At 42.8% G+C, this 22,146-nt stretch overlaps 1 protein-coding gene across 1 annotated transcript in view; it reads right to left on the reverse strand.

Annotated features, from left to right (window-relative positions):
* Window positions 1-20,616, reverse strand: part of LOC146829764 (nicotinamide N-methyltransferase-like) — a 55,828-nt gene extending 35,212 nt beyond the window's left edge. The window contains exons 1-2 of the mRNA XM_085608485.1: window positions 20,429-20,616; window positions 996-1,203 (exon numbers count right to left, since the gene is read on the reverse strand). Coding sequence (XP_085464611.1) covers window positions 996-1,203; window positions 20,429-20,576 — 356 coding nt within the window. The 5' untranslated portion in view covers window positions 20,577-20,616. The remainder of the gene's footprint in view (window positions 1-995; window positions 1,204-20,428) is intronic.
* Window positions 20,617-22,146: the final 1,530 nt, after the last annotated feature.

The raw sequence follows: 22,146 nt of genomic DNA on the forward strand, positions 1-22,146 counted from the left end.
AAAATGACAGCAGTCACCACAGAAGTGCACGCTTCAGTTTAGAAAATCTAATGGGGCTCTAAACCTCCCAGCCCTATTTATTATATGCTAGGGACTTATAGGTAGTTTGAATACCCCTTGTCTTATTGTATACTAAGGACTTAAATGGGTCTGTCATTGCCAATTCTAATTATACCAAATTGCATGTACTGTATACACAGAGCACAGGCCCTGGAGCTGGTTAGCAGAGCCCATGGCAGTCTCAGAGTCATAAAACCAGCCGCTAGTAGTCAGAATAGGAACAAAAAGTAGGTGGACACTGCAAAGAGGTTCTGCTTTATCACAGACTAAAGTGTGGTTTAATTGCACGGGGCTGGCTTGTGACAAATGTAGACTTATGGGTGCAACTGACCAGTGATGTGATTTTGATGTGATTTTGAATATTCTCCCCATGGTGATTTATGAGACATGATTTATTTTTAGGAACTTCAGAAACCGCCAGAAGTAAGAATTCTCCAAAAACAGATTTCCATTCTTTCGCAAATTTCGAAATACCTTTTATCGAATGGCAAGGTAGTGTGAAAAAAAGAAACAAGCCCCTGTACTTCCCATTAGGCTGGTGGCAGGCACGGTACGCAAAGTAAGTACCACAGACTCATTTGTGCTGTCAACAACAATTGAAGAGTAGAATAACTGAATTTAGTAACAAAATCATCAGCTATGTAGGTATCCATGAATAGCAGTCAGATTGTTGGGCTCCGGGTGCATTTTTTATCTCTGCTGTGCCCGAACACCAAAGCCACGAGGACCACAGTCTTCTGTGGTGGGCGTGGTTCCCCAGCACATAGGATGGCGCTAAAAAAACTAGAAATTGTCCTGTGTATGTGTCCATATTTCCTGAGCACAGCCTCATCAGCACACCCATGGACTGGCCATGACAGCCATGACAGTTTTGCAAAGGTAGTCTGCATAGCAAAACATAGAGTGACAGTTTTAATACTTAGTAGAATCCTTACCCACAGCCCTGAAGTTCACATATCATCTTTGCAATCCCGCTCCAGTCCAAGGCATCAGGTTCATTCTTCAGCCATGTCTGTACCTGTTGAATGGAATGGTCAGTTGGACAAGCAAAGTTGATCTTCTTGAAATTTTCACAGACTGGGAGAGTGTAAAAGATGAAGGGGCCAAAGGAAAGTCCAGTCACTGTTTCTCCTTTAACATCACCTGTTTAGAAAAATATTCATAATATGTAAAATGTTACATGTCTTCCTTATCAGCAAACACAAATAAATAGACTAGCCCTGTTGTGCATCATTATCATGTATATGTTAAATGTTGTGATTCACTTGTGTCACAAGAGTCAAAAATATTTACTCTAAGGCTTTGCTTTCAGCTTCATAACCTCCCCAGATCAATGTTGGGGTCAAGGCCGGACAGTCTCTTGTTTGGAATGCAGCTCTAGTGCCTGGGTGGTGAGGAATTCGGAAGAGCGTTCCTTCCAATCATGCATTTTATCAATGGTGAAAGGTGGGTCTTCTGTCATAGGGGCATCTAATAGCCTCCAAACTGAGGTCCAGAATATTCTATTATTAAATAAATTTTAAGAAGTATAAGTAAGGCACCAATAGGTCTTAGAACCATTCCAAACAAGTTCACTCTCGTTGTGTATGTCTCCTCTGCATGGGAGATGCATACTTTGCTTAACATAATGTTTTATACTGCAGATAGTTATGAGGGGTGTCTTAAAATGGTACACCCAAAATGTAGACCTTCCACCTGGTATCCAGCAGGCTTGGGGTCACCTCTGGGAGAGATAAAGGGGCATGCGCTGTTGGGATAACTTTCTCTAAAGAACAAAGGAAAATGCTGTCTCCATCTCCCCACAGGCCCCATCATACCAAAAGGTGGTGGAAAGGAAGAGACAAGCAGCAGGTCTTTGCTAAAAAGGTCACTGCTGCATAACCACAGCAGATGTGTGTCCATTCTGCCACTCTTTAATGTCTGATACTAAATCCAAAGCTCAAGAATACCTGAAATACATCTTGATGGTCATGAAAAGGCTGCCTCCAGCCTTCAACTTGACTCATGCTTTATCAAAGGTGATCCAAAATGAATTCCACTGCATGGCAGTGAGACATGTTCATCCAGATAAGTAGAAGGTCACGTGATTTTCTCCAAATGGGGCAAATGTCAGTTGCACAGCTCCTATTATCAGGAACATTACAAGGACTACGAGGCAGAAGCTGGGAAAGTTATAGACATGCTAAAGCTGTCACCATGCAGAACTCTTTGAAAAAAAAAAGTGGAAATATACACAAACATCTCCAACGTTAAAACACAGCTCCGACCCACAAAAACAGTGTCATTTTCTCCCTTAGCTATGAGAATGCATTTGAATCCCTTATTTCAGAATTATATTGATGGCTGCTGGAGGTGTATATCTAGTCTAGCTACTACTTTCTGGGACAAATATGCACATTACTGGCAGCCGTCCCAAATATTATGCTTGAAGAGAGACCCAGACAGGGCTGTCCACTGTCCCCTCCTATACTTGTACTGTTGATGGAGTCACTACTGAGTCATAAAATCAAAGGGTCAAGGGAATTACAATCGGCATTGATAAGGCTCAAATAAGCCAAAACAAATTGGGAATTGCTTGTATCCCAAAATAGCCACCTGGAGGTGTGGGCTGAGCTGTTTGGATTGAAGTAGCAGGAAGGGCCATTTGCACATGGCTTGTTCTTGTCTAAGGTATCATGGTGGGAAAATAATAAGGGACAGGATTACAGTCTTCAATAATAACCATCAGCTGAGATCAATTCAAGCAATCCACCCATCACTTTTGTTTTGTTTAGGGAATTTTAAAGTATGGAGAGATGCAACATATCATTTTATTCTAATTCTGTAAATACTGTTCATTAATACACAAGCAGCTGACTATGAACAATCGTATATCTTCTGTATCTATGTTTTGATTTGTACCAAATTATGTACGTTCTTCTTTCACTTAAAAATGTTATAATGGGAAACCTTTGTAGCTCTTTCAGCTGAGGGGAAATGTTTGAGAAGAGCTGTTGCTTGTAAAGAACCACCTGGTACTTGCTTTTGGAATGCTACTTTTTAATTGTAATAATGAAGATTTCTAACAATGTAGAATTTTTGGGAAAAAACACCCCTATCTCTAGAAGGAATTGTTTTAAACATATTGTCTTCAAGGAACAGTTCATAATGGACATGGATTTAATCAGAATGACCCTTTTTTAACATTTCTTGAATAGATATACTTTTATCATTCCAATGTCTTTATAAATCAAGTGTCCAGCGCAGGTGTTAAATTCAGCTATCAAGACAGGACTTCCGAGGTCGTGGTCCACTGCTTTAATTGTACCTATTTTCAAAAAAGGAAATAGGAACAATCCCCAATGTTACAGACCCATATCACTGATAGATGTTTCGGCCAAAATACTGGGGCGGGTGGTATTAAATCGTTTAATGGCCTGGACTGAAGAGCACCATACAATAGCGGATACCCAGTACGGGTTTAGAGCAGGAAAATCGACCAGTGACCAATGCTTACATCTATACCTACTGGTTGCTAAATACACCAGAGCAAGTAATGGTACCATTTATATGGGATTCATGGACCTGGCAGCGGCCTTTGATAACGTGAATAGAAGTAAACTTTGGGAAAGGATGAGCACTTTAGGGATTGACCAGGGACTTATAAACATTTTGAGAGAACTACATTGGAACACCACAGCTAGGGTTCGTTTCAGTATGGAGGGGGGGCAAACTGACTCCTTCCCATGCTCTAGCGGAGTAAGGCAGGGGTGCATTCTTGCCCCCTTCTTGTTCTCATTATACATTAATGACCTCGAGTCATGCCTTATAGCCCAGGCAGTTGATTGTCCCAAGGTAGGGAAGCGTCAAATACCGGTGCTGTTGTACGCGGATGACGCGGTCCTGCTCGCTCGGACACCGAAAAGTCTTCAATCTCTGATCAATGGATTTGTAGCTTTCATGAAAAAATTAGACCTTTCCGTGAATCTGACCAAGTCCTTTGCATTGATTGCAGGCAAAAAACCTACTAAAAAACCGGTGTTCAAAATTGGAAATCACCCCATGGGCATTGTAACCACCTTCCCATATTTAGGTCTATTATTTGATGGCAAGATTCAATTTAATACTCTGCTAGAGGAACATTGTACTTAATTGGCTTCATCATGTGGTGCAATCATGCACTTCGCCCAAAGACTAGGACGTTGGTCCCCAGAGCAAATAATGAGTTTATATAGCTCAATAAGCATAGCCAAAGCAGTATATGGAGCTGAGGTATGGGGCTTCAGGGATGCCAAACAGCTACAATTAGAAGAAGATAAATTTATCCGTAGAATCCTCAAGATCCCGCACTCAATACCAGCTGAAATTGCACATTCCGAACTCGGAATCCCATATATTGTAGACCAGATCAAGATTAGACCGGTCTTGGCTTGGCTTAGTATTTGGGCTAACCCAGAGGCAGTACTAAGCCAAGAAATTCTCTCTGATTGTTTACAAAGGGACAAATGGATGTTAATCCCTTGGCTGAAATATGTTAAAATAACTTTAGAGTTCGTAGGCCAGCATACCCTTTTTAGTACCCCTGCCTTAATATCAAGGAATAGCAAATCACAAATCAAAAGATTGTTGCTTGATAAATTGGAGATGCATAGGGAGACTAAAGCTTTTGAACTAAAACGTTCAGTCGTAGCACACTCCCTAGTTAAAGAGGCAGTGGGTATGGAACCCTATCTATTTTTGATGCATAATCAGCAGGATAGGTTTTTAATGTGTCGTTTTACGCTCAATTTGTTGCACAATTTTTTATCTTATCCGTCTGGTTTTACTGTAACTATTGAGCAGAAGGGTGCCTGCAGCTGCGACAATATGTCTCCGCAGGACACCCTTCATTTTGTACTATTATGTCCGGTTTATCGTTTTCCTAGGCGTATGTTTTTGGTCGAAATTTTAAAAAACAGAAAATTTCGTCTCGCTAAAATAGCCTTGTTGTTCCTTCAGAGAGCAAACGATATGTACACTCTATGCTCAGTAATAGGCTTTCTGAAAGCGGCAGTAAGATTAAGAAATACCAGAGACTAACCTATTTTTGAATAATATATTGCATTTTATGTGAATTGTAACAATCTGATTGATGGTTAATTTTATATTGATGTAAGATAAAATCATATGTGATGTTGTGTTTTTATAATATGTACTTTTTATGATGATTTTTTAACCATCAAAATAAAGGAATTGATTGATTGAAGTGTCCAGCGCAAGTATATCAAAGGTATCCACATAGTTGGCATTGGACAAAGCTGCCATTCCCATAAAATTCCGTCAAATGTAAATAGAAAGCATACTTTTGTCATTCTTGTACAAATTTCATATGTTTTATGAATGTGTCTTCACAGCTAGTGCTTTAATCCTTTAGTTCTCATTAAATGTGTAAAATAAATGTCATGTACTTCAATTCCACCATGCCTGTATTTTCTCAAAGGGAATATTGTTTCTATTTTTTCATTTAATCAATAAATATTAATAGTAATAACGTTCATACTTCTTAGAAAAGATGAATCAACTGGCTTGGGAATATTATCCATTCTCATCAAAAAGTGTCTTCACAGACCTTTTGCTACAGATGCTTGAATAGTCAATGTTATGCCTCTCGCTCACTGAACTTAACCAGAAGGTAATTTACATTATTTGGCAAACCCGAGCAATTGACCTCCAGATCGGTTGAAAGCAATCCACATGGGCGTAGAAAAGAATAGTAAACGCAGTAAAAGAATGGCCAACTCCTTAAACTGGACTTTGCCAATTTTTATAGACACCTTGTATATGAGACCTCTGACATAATTCTACCTATGCCAAGCCCAGGAAGCAAAAATTCAACAGGCCTCTGGAGCAATGTTAAAACCAAATCCAAAAAATGTGTTAGGCATGCACATTATGAGACTAGTAAAAGCATTAAGCGAGTTGACATATGTAAATCCAAATGGAACATGCATGGAGTAATATTGAACAGGCCTTCAATGTAATGCTTTTTACCCAAAAACATCTTACCATGGCTCCTATTTTAAAACACCCAAATAGTGAATCGTCATTCATTGTTGGTTCAGATGTCTCTTCCTACGCCGTTGGAGGGATTGTCTCCCAGAAAGATCCTGAGGTTAGCCCAGTAAATCCTGTGGCATATTTTTCTGAGAACATTTTTATCATTCAAGACGGCGAGGTTTTGGCCATTACTTAAAATCCATGAAATGTATGAATCCAAGCCATGCACGGTGATGCCTGTTTTGCTCAAGATGTGCCAATGAGATCATACAGAGACCCACAGAGAATAGAAGAAAAGAGGGTCCTTAATCCACCCTCCACATCAATGTTGATAAGAATGAGTGGTAAAGATGTGAAATCCCCCCCTCTGTTTCTTCCCTCTTCCCTGGGGCAGAGTTTGACATTTCTAATCCAATTGAATGCACCATTACTTTGTTGTTTTTAATCATTTGGCCCAGTGTCTTTCTAGTTTGAGGCTGTGCAGCTTTGCACTGTGTGTCCTAGGTGAGTTTGCTTCCTGTGGGGAGACAAATTTGTTGTTGTGAGCAGCATCTCTGTAATATTGCAGGCATAGAAAATTAGGGATTCATAGTTTAGTAGTCCATGACAGATTTTCTTCCCTTGGATAAGGGATCTTCTTAAAGTTATGTAGTTTCTGAATTACCCAAGGTAAATAAAACACTTATAACTTCATAGGTTTACTAACTGATTTGGATTTAAAAGGGGACGAGACAATTCAGATTGCCCCTCAGTAACACAGGCAGCAATTGGACGCTGGCTGAGCTGTGACTCCAGAGGTACTTGTTGTGATTCCCGGGTGCACGTCTGATCAGATCGCGAATGCCTGCCCATAAAAGGGGGCAAGAGGCAGCAGTCGTGTCTTTCTGCTCACCCCACTGGCTCGCAAGGATGCTGCCCCACTGTTGCCAATGTTGTGGATCCTGCCACACCATGCCAGCAGCGTCTTCTTTGTTTGTTTTCTGTTTTCTTCTGTTTCAGGCCAGTGTGCTACACTCTGTTCTGCATCTCATACATCACAAGCTGCAGCGCAGCCATCTCCAGTCTGGGGGCCCCCCAGGTTACAGCCTAGCTCACTTGGCTTTGCTCTCAGTGTTGGCTCAGATTGGGGGCTACTGTTGCTGCAGCTGAGTGGGGCTGCAGTGTGGTGTGGGCAGTGTTTTTAGGCAATTTGCTAGCCCTGGCAGTTTGGGCACCATATCAGGAGAAGTGTGTGCAGCATTAGGAGGCTGCATGTTTGGCAGCTCGTGACTACTGTTGGGTTCAGTTGCTTGTTGATGCCTATTAGAGCTTTGGCTGAGGGGTGGTATTTCAGCACCTTGAACACTGCTTAGTTTAGTGAGCATTTTTGGGGCTGTTTTTTTCCCATTTTGGGAGCTCTCAAATTGTTTTCACCTGTTTTTTGAAGTGGGGCAGTTTTTTCGAATGGGCTTGTGCTGTTTCAGTTAACTGCGATGCTAGGTTGTGTCAGCCACGCATTGGAAGCAGCATTATTGGAGTGCCTTAGCGGGGGCATTATAGTGTTTTTTTGTGCTGACAGAAAACTTAAGAGCAGGGTATCAGGGTGTGCAGGGTGCCCCAGACTGGGATTCCTAGGACTCCTATATTTTTGGCCAGTAGCATAATGAGTCTGTGAGCTTTGTTTTTCTATGCTGCCACTATGTCTATGTTAGCTGACCCTGTTTTTACATGAAAGGGCTGACCGGCGTTAGTGTCCCTGTGGTAATGCTTCATGTAGCTGTTGTCTGCAATTGATTTTCTATGTCATCAGAATACTATCTTTGCATATTGAGCCTATGAAGTGTCTGGATAGGTCACTATCAGTCGTTGAGGTATATACTGCACATCAGTGGTGAATTGGTTTGAAGTGCTCAACGCCCGAGGTACTCCAGGGGGCACTGGTCCAGAGAGTAGATGCTTTGCCTGAGGCGATTACTGTATTGAGGTTGCATCCTTCAGGGGCAGTTGCTCTGGAGGATCAGGTTGAGAGGCCATGGAGGATGGGAGTGCCGCTCAAAGGGGCATTTCCCCTGGTATCAAAGAGGGTCAGGGAGAAAGGTAGGCACAAGGGAGCTGGGCAGGTTCAGGCATTGACTGCTACCGGGTCATTGAGTGTTCAGGACCCCACCGCATTTGATGACGTTCACAGGGGAGTCAGATCGCATAGCCTAGTGAGTCAGGCCAAGGTACAGTGCAGGGTGCTGTCACCACGATAACAAGACGGACAACAGGCAGTGGCATTGAGCAGAATGAGGCTAGTTGCATAGCTGTCGGAGCTGTGCCAGTAGTAAGACCTGTACAAAAATGAAGTGGGCACAGTGGAAATGTGCTTAACATAGGATCCAACATCACCTTAGTAAGTCAATGTATCCAATGTATTCATACTCATGACATATTAGTGTTCATATTAAAAAACAGCACACATATCTGCCTAGTTATAAAAAAAGGTGCTCCAAAGGAATAAAAAGAGAGTGCTCAAAGGTGTGTGCTAGTGAGCGTTGATGGAAAAGGAAAGGCGATGTGCAGTATATACCTCAACGACTGATAGTGACCTATCCAGACACTTCATAGGCTCAATATGCAAAGATAGTATTCTGATGACATAGTAAATCAATTGCAGATAACAGCTACATGAAGCATTACCACAGGGACACTAACACCGGTCAGTCCTTTCATGCAAAAACAGGGTCTGCTAACATTCCAGCATGGGGGCAAGAAAGGGGGGCCTGTTGGGATTTCAACAGCCACACCTGTATTAGAGCAACAAGGTTCTGTAGATGTAGGCACTGATGCTCCCTCTGTTGTTTTTCCTTGCACTCCAAATCCAAAGGTTTTAAAAAATACAAAGACAGAAGTATCAAGAAGAAGAATTGATCATCTGGTCTTACAGAGGGCTCCATTACTGGTAATCTTGTTGGCAAAGGTTTCATAGCTCAATGTGTACAATAACAATGTGGCAGCTCAGATACTGAATGGAGGAAGATTTTAGGATCCTACAGTGGGCTACATGGGTTTTCCCTACTGTAAAAATCAACAGTCGCTCAGGGCTAACTCAGGGGTGGCCAGGGAGAAGATGCTGAAGATGTTGCATCATAGCAAGGTGGCAGGTCCATTGGATGGTTTCATGTGCTCCCCTCTTGGTGTTGTCCCTATTAAAGAGCCAGAGGAGTTTCAGTTTATTCAAACCTGACAGCACCAAGAGGGTAGTCAGTGAATGAGGCCATCGATGCAGCTCTGTGCTCGGTGAAGTACGCTTCTCTCTATCAGGTGAATCAGATGCTGCAAGAGCTGGATACTGGGACTTTGCTAGCTAAGTCTAACATTGAATCCACTGTCCACTTGCCACCTGTGCATCTGCAGGATTGAAACCTGCCCAGGTTCCAATTTGAGGGTGCCTTCTATTCTGATAAGTGTATTTCCATGGGCTGCTCATCATCTGGCTCTTTCTTTGAGAAGGTCAGTACCTTCCTGAAATGGGTCTTCACTTGTAGGAGGGACCACTGTTGCCTGTTGCATTATCTCTATGAATTCCTCTTCCTGGGGCAGCCTGGGTTGGGGCACTGTCCAGAGGCACTGCAGACTTTCTGGGAGCTTATGCATTAGTTCATGGTTCCTCTGTCTCAGGGGAAGACACTGGGCCCTACAACCACTTTTGAGTTTCTGGGAATGGAGTTAGATTCAGTCACTGGGGTCTCCAGGTTCCCCGTTGAGATATTTGACTCTTTCTCCCAGGCCTTGTGGACACATCTGGGGGCTCAGAAGGTAATGCTTTATCAGTTGCAGCTCTTGGTAGGGGAGCTGAACTACGACCTATGGATCATTCCAATGGGCCACCCATTTTCTCAGTCCATTGGCCAAGCCATGTCTGGGCTGAAGGCTAAGCATCATCATACCAGGCTGTCTAGTGAGCTAGTGAGGTCAGGCAGGATATGAGAATCTGGGAGTCATTTCTCCAGGACTTCAATGGGAGAGTGGTGTGGCCTCAGCAACCCAAAAGCAGTGAGGAGCTAGGTCTGTTCACTGATGTACCAGATAGTGAGGGTTTCAGAGCCATCTTAGGACCGCAATTGTGTGCACACCAGTAGTCATGGAAGTGGGTGCAGTCTGGGCTGGTTAACAATAAAGGCTTCCTTTAGTTGTTCATAATTTGGTAGCACTCTCTGTTTGGCCGGACCAGTTCCACAATCTGCCTGCTGTGTTCTGGTCTGATAATGTGACTGCAGTAGAGTGAATTTATCTAAATTATCTTGATTCTAAGTCTGTTACACAAACTTATTTTGTTGTGTCTGAAACTGAATGTTCTGTTTAGAGCATGCACCAGGTGTCTTAAACAATGCTGCTGATGCATTGTCTAGTTTCAAGATGCAGGCTCCATCACCCAGAAGCAGCAAACTCACCTATGCCCTTCCTGGACCATCTGTGTCAGCCTGGTGCCCCAGCTTACTGGGCCTCTTGGCAGCCAGCTTAGCTCCCAGGACCAAGCATACTTATGAGAGGGTGTTCCTTGCTTAGTGTGACTTCTTGAGCAAGGCAGGGTATGGGGCATGGTTTACTTCCTCAACAGTTATGGGATTGCTTGGGGCTCTGTGGGGCAAGGGGTGCTTGGTGGCTTTGCCAGGTGACACATAGCTGCATTTTCATTCTTGGTGAAGAACACTGACGGGACCAGGTCCTTCTTAATTCAGAGGGCCTTGAGGGGATAGGGGTGCCTGGAAGTTTATAAGCCAGATGCAAGGTGACCCATTGATGCAGGCAAATTTGCAGGGATTCTGCTGAAGCTGGGGGTCATTTGTAGGTCACTGGAGGGGGACCATTAATTTAAGGCAGCATTTCCTCTCAGCTTCTATAGTGCTTTCCGTGTGGGTGAGTTGGTAACCAAGAATGAGAATGACATTGGTGGGTGATTGCAACTTGCAGATGTCCAGTTTTTCGGATGGCTACAGGTCCCTGGCAATTAAAAATCCCTGATCCAAAACAGACCAGGCTGGTAAGGGTGGCATGTCATGCTGCAGAGGGCTCTGACAATGCATGCTGCCCACTTGAGAGTCTGGAGGTATTCTTGGCTGGCCACATACGGGGTACCTCTTACTTGTCAATGCTGATGGGCCCCTCTAACCAGGTACTAGTTTTGCAGAATCCTACACAGGGCCAACCGGATGGTAGGCTATGACCCCTTGGATTTTGGGTCTCACTCCTTTAGTATTGGGGCAGCCATTGTGGAGACGGCAATGATGCTCTCTGGTGTGGCAATACTGTAGTGAACAGAAGAAGGTCCAGTCCAGGTAGTTTCTTCATGTAGGTTTTTTTAAGATAAGATGTTGAGTAGAGAGAGCTCCACCATGAGCAGCCTTCCTGCTGCTCAGCCCCTCCACCAACTGACTCACACACTCACCATCATTCCACTCATCAACATTCTCTGATCACAGACACACTGACTGAGCAGCATGTGTAACAAATACATACGATTGGCAGGTGTCTTTGAATTTCTACAAGTGCTATGTAAGGCTGCATATGTTGTAACAGCTGTGACAATTTCCAGATCCCTCTCTCCATCTTTCTTTCTGGTGCAGGTTATTGGAACAGTGAGTTGAATAAGTGGCTTGAATTCTTGACGGCCCCTATCCATGCCTATGTGACCGGCATTACAACATTTGGGATCTAGGACATTCCTGTGTCTGATGCATGAAGGAGGCCATTGCAGGTCATTTCCCAGAGCGTGCCACCCAGTTACCGCCTGCATTTTTATCACCGGAGACTTGCAGCTGGCCCAACTGAGGACTGCTCTGGAAACAATGTTGCCCATGGGGATCACACCCCTTGGGTCATTGTACTGTATCGGGGTGACAACAATTTGGTTCATGTTAGTTGTTGATGGCTGTTGGAATTGCTGATAACTGAGATTCATTGGCTATCTCAAAGGTTCCCTTAGGCAGTGCTGGCATGGTCACACATCATCCCAAGGTTGGAGTAGAGGGATGGTAAATTGATGTGTTTTTGAATCATTCAGTGAAACGGTTAGATAACAGAGTCAGTAAATTGTTCAGATCACCTAAGCTGTCATGCATCCCCCATGGCTTCATAAAAGATTACTGTTTTTCCTCGCAGGACGGAGTGCACCTATTGAAGTTTGGTAATGATATGTTCCTTAGAAATGTTTTGGCATGGCTTGTGCATCACCCTCAAGAGATGAGCAGGCTGGGGGAAGGTCAGAGAGTAGAGGAATTATGCCGGATGGTGGCAGGTGAGTTCATGATTGGGGGTCAATTAGGCATTACCTTTTCTTACATTGTGCATTACAGTGCGGTCACAGGCCCACCCAAGGGGTGCTGACAGGAAGTTGAATGGAGGATCCAGGGGTATGGGGGGTTGCGACTAATCACTGGCATCTGGCCCTTCTGGCCACCACACATGCATGCACTATGAGTATGAGACTAGCACTAGCCCTTGCGGGGTAAGTAATGGGTGTAGGAGGTGCCCAAGGTAGATATCCTAGAGAGCAGAAGGGCCCCTTGCATGGGTACACCACGGAGAGGGGATGCAATGTGGGTGAGTGGGGTCCAACCCTACAGATCATTTGGCGAAAAGGCTGGACCAGGACCTGGGAGACAACACTAGAACCAATCATGATCTTACTCAAGGGCATTAATTGCGATACGCAGTAATATGTGTAGATAGTGGCAGGAAATTGAAGTCTAGCACCTCTGTTAAGGTTAGGTATGCATCACCATGTGTAAATAAAGCTGTAAATATTAAGGGTTACTGCATATAAAATAGTTGAACTGCTGTTTGTTTGTCTGTTAATATGTGTTGTTATAAAATGCGGCCGGGGTTTATGACCCCTAATCCAAAACAATTTGCATAATTTATGTCTTCAGGTGGGGGGGGAAGAATGGATGTGGCTGGACGTGGGGTTGGAGCAGAAGGCCTTGATGATGACAGGCCATGTCAGAACTCTTTCTTCCTTGATCATAAAATGATATATATTTTCTCAAGAGATTTCTACACAATATTGTTTGCATGTGATAGAGTTTTATCAGTAAAACTTCTTGTCAATTGGAAATGCTATGGCCAGTTTGAAGGAAAATGTACTCATTGTAAATGAGAACACTATCACATCATGCTTTAGTAATATATTTGTGACAGTGTAGCCCAAAATGCACCACCAGCTGCAAAACACACCCTTATGACTCATCTGGCGCTGAGGCAAATCTTTTTTGCATAACTCAATAACTCCAGTGATGAAACATTGATAGCAGGACACCCGACTTTGAAAACTGTTCCAGCCCAACTGTTTCTGATTGGCTGATTGCAGCACTGTCTCAGACTGCAAAGTCAGTGTTGCAGTCAGTCAATCAGATATCAGATCACACTTGTGTTTTCTGTCAATGATATAGTAGGATTTTATTTGGCTGATTAGAAGGTGGGATTTACAGCCCCAGACACCGGCACACTGCATTTGCCAACCCTTGCTTGAGGTGCCATAGTGCCCTGTGCAGGATTCTGTAGCATCACCAGACTCCCCTTGGAACGTGGTCCTATAGCAAAGAATTGTAACACATCAGCTGCCTCAGACGTTGGCTATGTCACAGTCCTGCTGATCCAATCTCTCTGACTGGCAATGCGTGATGCACCTCTAGGCCCTTCACTGATGCCCTCCTTGTTGAATCCTGGTAAATTCAAAAAAGTGCATTTATTTAAAACCTCCGAAGCATGTCGTCTACATCAGATGATATTACATTATTGAGTATGTGTTGAAAGTGAATATGTAATAAGAAACCTTGCTGCCTCTCGGAGCCCTGATAATAAAGCAAGAAAGTGTCTGCTACAGCCTGAGTCCATAGAACCAGACTGAAAGGACAGATGCTTGACCTCTTACACTTGCGTAGAGTTTGAAAGCACATTTCATGGTTGTACTTTTGCATTCCTCAAGTCCCTTGGTGTGACAGTCTCCCCTGTATGTACCACAATTTCTAGTCATCCGAAGAAAATAGAAATGCAACAAGCTTGTGGATGTTATCAGTGCTGAAGAAAAGTCAATAACTTTATCTGGGTGAGGTCTATACAATTTAATTCCAACCGAAACTGCATTTCTAAAGAATGAATGTGAGCTTTACATCACCTAGCTCCTTCAATCATAATAATATTGCAACTATGCAAAGATAAAGATCTCATCAGGGTAAAACAGGGAACTGGGACTATGCAAAGATCAAGATCTCATCAGGGTAAAACAGGGAACTGGGACTATGCAAAGATCAAGATCTCATCAGGGTAAAACAGGGAACTGGGACTATGCAAAGATCAAGATCTCATCAGGGTAAAACAGGGAACTGGGACTATGCAAAGATAACGATCTCATCAGGGTAAAACAGGGAACTGGGACTATGCAAAGATCAAGATCTCATCAGGGTAAAACAGGGAACTGGGACTATGCGAAGATCAAGATCTCATCAGGGTAAAACAGGGAACTGGAACTATGCAAAGATCAAGATCTCATTAGGGTAAAACAGGGAACTGGGACTATGCAAAGATAAAGATCTCATCAGGGTAAAACAGGGAACTGGGACTATGCAAAGATCAAGATCTCATCAGGGTAAAACAGGGAACTGGGACTATGCAAAGATCAAGATCTCATCAGGGTAAAACAGGGAACTGGGACTATGCAAAGATGAAGATCTCATCAAGGTAAAACAGGGAACTGGGACTATGCAAAGATCAAGATCTCATCAGGGTAAAACAGGGAACTGAGACTATGTAAAGATCAAGATCTCATCAGGGTAAAAACAGGGAACTGGGAAAACACCCCAGTAAAGCTAGTAGTAGTAGGGTAGTGGCATATGAGAGTTGCATGAAAAGAGTCAGACACTGGTCGCCTGAAAAGGGAACAGTTTGCCAAGTTCAGTGTTATTATCACATTGGATGTATCAACTAGTAATAAAAAATCCAGTGTCCAGTGTGAATGTGATTTTGTTATCTGCATTTCATGGAGCAAGGACTCATCTTTTTGCGAGACTTGCTCTGATTCAATTCACTCGTTTAACTTATTAACATGAAATGATTAATTATGTTTTGTGATTAATCCTTGCTCAATAGAGTTACATAAATAAGACAGTGAAGTTTGCCTATGTACTGTGTACTAATAATTACTACGGATAGCGGACTAAAAGCACAGCTCTAACAGGGAACAACCTTACTGTGCATGCGTTAACTGCACCTACGTAACGTGACGTCTAATAAGCTTTGGAGGGAATTTCCTGTGCATGAGCAGAGTACACTAACATGGTGTCTTCAAGACCCACATGCCTTGCACTTGCTTTGCTATCTACAAAACACTTTATTTACCAAGAGCTAAAGCAGGGAAGTATTACATAAATAAAGGGAAATAGAGTAGATGTAGGTGGTATAGAGTGAAATCATTTATTTCTTGAATTAATAATATTTCTTTTGACCTTTTATTATTTTGTATCTTGGGCCTTCTTGCCGCAAATCTGAGTAAATGAGCAAAACCGTCTGCGCATGTTTGACCTCTACTTCCCCTGGAAGAATGATCCCATGATTGGACCACATCCAAGGCCATAGACCGCTAAATCCTGGGAAACACGGATGATTAGAATGCAGTGGCTGAACTCATATGAACATTATTGATAGAATTCTTTCGATTGTGAATAAACTCGGGTGGGAATAAGAATAAAATTAATATTAATAAAGGCGTGGGTCTGGGAACAAAGAAAGTACTATGTCATCATAGTGTGATGACCACACGCCCCTTCGCCTGTCCAATCAAAAATCATAATTTTGTGACATTGCAACTTTAGGGGGTTGTACATGAATCTCAAAAGGTATAACTAAGGTAGTTTAGTTTGTTGTGTTTGCATGATCTTGAGAGAATGCTGAGAGGGGAGATGCTGTCGGAGTTATTGATGATGCTAATGCTGTGAGATGCTGAAGAAGATTCAAATCGAGAATTACTTATCTTAAGCAAATTATTAGAAGAAGATCACGGAAGAATCTCGAGGAGGAAGAGTGTGTCAGAGAGGGGTGCAGCAAGTCTTCGATTCTAGAGAGGATCACTATCCTGTCCTCATACCTGTCCTGAAGTCTTTGTCACCTGATCTTTCCCAGAGGACCCTTACCAGCCCTTTGGCCAGAGGGTTGGTCTTCACACCATCTGTGGTAACTATAAATTTGTATGTATCCTGATGTACTGCTTTCTCTATCCTCTCCATTTAAACTTCAGATAAAGGTTTTGAAAACTTCCCGAGTCTGTGATCATTATTATAGATGAATTATTTGCTAGAAAGGTTATGTGCATCATCACCATCAACTAGTTCCAACTTATTTGGTTCATCGATCAATTGGAAAGAACTTATTGATCATTGATCAGCAACAAACCCCAGGGGTTAACGAAGGGAATTTAAGTGTATGAGTCATTGATGGGCCCAGGTGAATATATTGTACTGGAGTATATGCTATTGGTGCGCCACTGGATCACATTCATGAGATTGTATTGGCTTGATACAAAGCCAGGTGGTATGCCGTTCCTATAGTGTGTTGCAGGTAATTGTATGTGTAGAGACAACACACAGGGACACTCACTCAGGACAGGAGAAAACTTTCCACCTTTCGGAAAAAGACCCTCACACACCCCGCCAGCTAGGTGTCTTGCTTCATCATTGGGTCTGTTCCTCATCGGGTCGGTGCTGCAATACCTGATCGGCACCCATGATGGGGCCTTCTTGGCGGAGATCTTTTTACCTTTTAACTGTTGGGTGCAGTGCATGTGAGGGCCCTTAGTGAGTGTAGATGTATCAATGTGAAAGAGGTGTAAGGTTAAAACATGAATTAGTGGTCCACTCAAAACAACTTTAATGAAATTTGGCCACTAACTTGATTAAAAACAAGGAAGCGCACACACATGCTCTAAGGTTATAGGGTTATGCGCTTGGAAATTAGGACAATATTTATCTTCAGGACCGTAGTAAGATCTATCTACACTTTTTGGTGGTGGTCTGATTAGTGAAAAAGTAGTGACCACTCATACAGCACCCTAAAATGTGGTACTTATAGATCTACAACATAGCCTGCAATAAGAAAGACTCGTAAAATTGAGTGTGTCAAATTACAACAATCTATAATACAACACTAATAGTGCAACACTTCAATTCAAAGGTGCGTCACACGCATGCTTCACACTCAAGTGCCTGTGACCATGCGCAAGGTGTTATAAAACTATAGCAGCAGTAGCATTCAGGAACTCGTTGTGCATCGAGCACGGTATTGAACTCACCCTATATGGGTAAACAAAGCGTACCAACGTGTACCGGCAGGTGCAGACACTATAAGGTGTAGTGTCCTAATGGATGGAGAAATTGATAAAAATTAAAACATAGGTATACAGGCAAGGACGCCTGTAGGCAGTTAATAATCCATGGTTGAAACAACAATGTGGGACCAGGTAGGTGTAGGTCCCCTTGCAACGACTCACCGCCTGGATTTGGAGACCGTGTGTCTCCTGAGTGTTATAGATGGGAAACACCAGGTAGTTGTCCCCACAGCGCACCTCCCATAGTCCCCCTTCCTTGGAAATATTGTATTGACTTGAGCATATCTTTGTAGTGTTGCACAGCTACAATAAACAGGTCCATACCCATGCAGATTGTGTCCGGTTGTTGGTTCAAAACTGTGTTTGGTTGAAGTAAAAGGTGCTGCTGCATGGGGATAAAGCACAATAGGCAAACCAGAGGCTCCCATACCACAGGAATGGGACTGCCATAAGAGACGCAATCATTTGAAATGTTTTGTGAAAAAACTAAATATGGTACAATTGTGTCATTTTGAAATGAAAGAAACATACCAAAAATATGCTTGAACAACTTAAAATAGAGGAAAGTTTTAAAACCAATGACCAACTCAATAACAGTAACATTTGTTAACGTGAGAAACGAATAAAGTAAACAATTACTTGTAGGTAAATGTCAGTGAGACCAAGGATGGAGATGATGTTGAGGGAACTGAAGGGGTGTTGTGCTGTCTCTCAATGCTCATTGATGGCCTGTGACATTGTCAGCTTGAACTCTTTCCCTAGTGTGTCTTCTGTATTCTGTTGACTGATAGTAACAGTCAGCCTGTGGGCTGTGTGTGTATCAATCAATCAATCAGTGACATTTATAGAGCGCACTACATACCCGTAGGGTCTCAAGGCGCTGGGGGTGGGGGGTGCCGCTACTGCTCGAACAGCCATGTCTTCATCTTCTTCCTGAAGGAGAGGTGGTCTTGGGTCAGGCGCAGGTCGGTCGGGAGGGAGTTCCAGGTCTTGGCGGCCAGGTAGGAGAAGGACCTTCCTCCTGTAGTCGCTCTTCGGATGCGGGGGACGGCGGCGAGGGCGAGGTTGGCTGATCGGAGGGGGCGTTTGGGAGCGTAGAAGTTGACTCTGCTGTTGAGGTAGCTCGGGCCTTGGTCGTGTAGGGCTTTGTGTGCGTGGGTGAGGAGGCGGAAGGTGATTCTTTTGTTGACGGGGAGCCAGTGAAGGTCTCTCAGATGTCCGAAGATATGGCCGGTTCGTGGGATGTCGAGGATGAGTCTGGCTGAGGCGTTCTGGATCCGCTGGAGTCTCTTCTGGAGCTTGGCGGTGGTACCGGCGTAGAGGGCGTTGCCGTAGTCCAGTCGGCTGGTGACGAGGGCCTGGGTGACGGTCCTCCTGGTCTTGGTGGGGATCCACCAGAAGATCTTCCGTAGCATGCGTAGGATGTTGAAGCACGCCGAGGAGACGGCGTTGACTTGCCTGGTCATGGAGAGGGAGGAGTCCAGGATGAAGCCCAGGTTGCGTGCATGGTCTGTCGGTTTGGGTGCGGTGCCCAGGGCGGGAGGCCACCAGGAGTCGTCCCAGGCGGAGGGTGAGGAGCCCAGGATGAGGACCTCCGTCTTGTCCGAGTTCAGCTTCAGGCGGCTGGTCGTCATCCACTCGGCTACGTCCTTCATCCCTTCGTGTAGGTTGGCTCTGGCGGCGGCGGGGTCGTTGGTCAGAGAGAGGATTGAACCCAGCCTGATGGCTTTTCAGTTCTTTTAATAGATGGACAGTGAGTATATCCTTTTTCTTGAAGTCTAGCTGCTCTTTCATAATCTCCTGTAGGGCAGGGAGGGCAGGTATGGCATGTACAGTTTGTGAATACCTAGCATGCAGTGCCTGTGACTCCATGGTACAAATCCTGGCTTACAATTTTTAAGGAACTCCACAGTCTCTCTGAGTGCATCAACATCTCCTTGTGACAGAGCATCAGTGTTTTTCTCTACCTCACATTAATTGCCCATTGAAAGCTATCATTGATTGGGCCGGGAAAAGAGGTGTTATAAAGTTCACTCAGGTGTACAGAGTATGTAAATGAGCTATCTCTGTGTTCTTTCTTCAAAGAACAATCTAGTTTTTTAGAGGGGCTGTAATGAATATATAAATTTGATTTAATGTATTTGTCACCTGACTGCCCGATCCATGAATTCTTTTTTTTTGGGGGGTGGGGGGGTTGTAAATTTTGAGAAATTATTTTATGGTTGTGGCATTTATTATTCAATATTATGCAAATTAATGTTATCTCTATGCCTATCTAATCTGATTGCTGTAAATTAAAAGTTGTCTTAATCATATCTATTACATGAAGTCATTCATGTGTGCCAAGGGACCTTCTTGGGATCCTTCCGGGGAGCTGACTTTAAAAACAGTGTTGATTAAAATGCATTTTTAACCCAAGTCCAAGTCAAAGTCAAAGAAGTCTTACTGTATGGTGAATTAAAAACTTGCCAATATAAAACATTTTCATAAAACCTGTTATGCAGAAGACAGGGAAAAATAGAAATGTCATTATAGTACCCTCTAGCATAAACAAACAGTATTGATAACAATACAGTTTCAATCCTTCAGCCATCAGAAAGGCATCTTTAAACAATCCTCTTGCATTTATGAGCACAATACACCTGAAACACAGATTGGTACACACACATTCCATATACCATATTTCAGTTTTTATATCAGAGTTGAATAATGAGAGACCAGGCCAAATCCTTTCTGTTTCTAGTTGAGGAACAACTTATACAATTATACTTATGGAGCAACATTTACTCTTCCTTTTTGGGGCTGCAACACACATATCTGAAATTGAGACATTTTCCTAACACTCCAAGCATACTTTATGCATAACAATTTTAATCATCCCCACACTTGAAAATGGTTTGGACACAATAGTTATGTTAGATGATATTCCACCATGAGTTTATCTGCTGCAAAAAGACAAAGACAAAAAGACAATGCTACTGTCTGTGGATGAGCAGGGACATGAATAGTACATACCTGATGACAAGATTTTGATGAAATGAGAAAACACCCCAATAGCAATATCCTCGAAAAAGCTAGATGTTGGTATGAAGTACGCCTCCCTGACCTTTTGTGTATCAGAATACTTCTCATGAAATTCCTTTAGGTCCATGGTAGCAGCCATTTCTCAGATGCAGCCTTGTCCAACGTTCTGCCTGTGCTACTTGCACTCAAGTTATATAGGCAGAAATCTAACTTGTAAATGATTTTCAAACAAAGACAACTCTGCTTATTTCAGCTTCAACACAATTTCACTTGTACCTTCAGAGTCAATAGCCCAAGGCTGAACTTATATTGTTAGGTGTTGGCCTTACACTTAATGAACAAACAAGCACATGTCTGTGGAGGTTTTTATATGTGGCTCCGCATATATTATAGATATTCAGGCAATGTCTGGATCAAAGGTCAAATAACAGGGAAAGAAAATAAAAATACATAATTAACATAAGACTCCATTCCAAGGACTAAGCAGTCACATGATGTTCCAAGGTGCAAGTTAAAAGATATTCTTTATTTCACAATTTTCTTCATATTCCTTATATTGCCATATCAAAAGATGATTGAACACTATTGTAGCTGATATATTTCGTTCATGCAGAATCTTTTCAACGCTACAAAAATCATAAGAAATCATATGATATACATATATTTACACACCAATAAAATCTTCTAACAACAGTGAGTAATAGCTAAAATGAATGTTTTATTTATACAGACTGCAAATGTCATGTTTGAGAACATTTCTTTAGACATGATTCACCTTTTAATCCCCATCATAAAACCAATTCACATGTATTAGAATAAAAAAGACCATTTTGACAATTTGACAGAGAGATTTCATTTATACACACACACATATATACATTACCTACTGGCGGTCGCCAGTAGGTAGTTATAGTTAGGACCTAGTTTCCAAGGGAAAATCGTTTTATGATTTTCCAATATCTTTGGTGCCATTTGATGAATCTTCTTGAAATTTTCAAAACTAATAAAACGCTCCGGTCAGCTTCTGTCTTAAAAGTTTCGGGGTGATTCATCAATTGAGGCTGAGAAAAAAGGGGGGTTTAAAAAGCATTTTCTCCATGTTAATTTCCATAGCAAATTTTAGACACAGCTGCAGCCAAACTGCTTAATGGAATTAAATCAAATTTAGCAAAAAGGTAATTCTTGGGTCATAAAGTGTTTTTTGAAATGGTGTAAATCCATTCAGTAGTTCCTAAAATATTCATATTTAAAAAAATATATATTTCTGGTGACCGCGGTGGATCTTCAAACTCTCCTGAGAAACAAGCTTGATTCTGATTGGCGGCCCACACTCTAAACCAAAAAGTATAGGCAGCCATCTTGCTAGAACCTAGTTACAAGAAAAAGGTTAGAAATTAAGAAAAGGCTTTGGGGTAGAAACACCCTGCTAAGGGGGTCCCACACGGACTCCCAGGGCCCAAAAATTTTTTTATTTTTTTATTTATGGCAGGATTTACGCTGTGTTTGTGAATTCCACTGAAAACGTTTTAAAAGATGAATCGATGACTCTTGTGCTCTGTTTTCTAGAAGACCCTGGGTGGGCCACATATATTATGCAGAGGGCCATGGGGCTCCCCCAACCCCGGGGACCATCACCTACCTGGGGTGATCCTTTTTTATGGGTGGGGGAGCATCGTGGGCCCGCCAAGCACCGGGGAGCATCACCTCCC

This window comes from Triturus cristatus, chromosome 5_2 (assembly GCF_964204655.1).
Source record: "Triturus cristatus chromosome 5_2, aTriCri1.1, whole genome shotgun sequence".
NCBI classification, from domain to species: domain Eukaryota; kingdom Metazoa; phylum Chordata; class Amphibia; order Caudata; family Salamandridae; genus Triturus; species Triturus cristatus.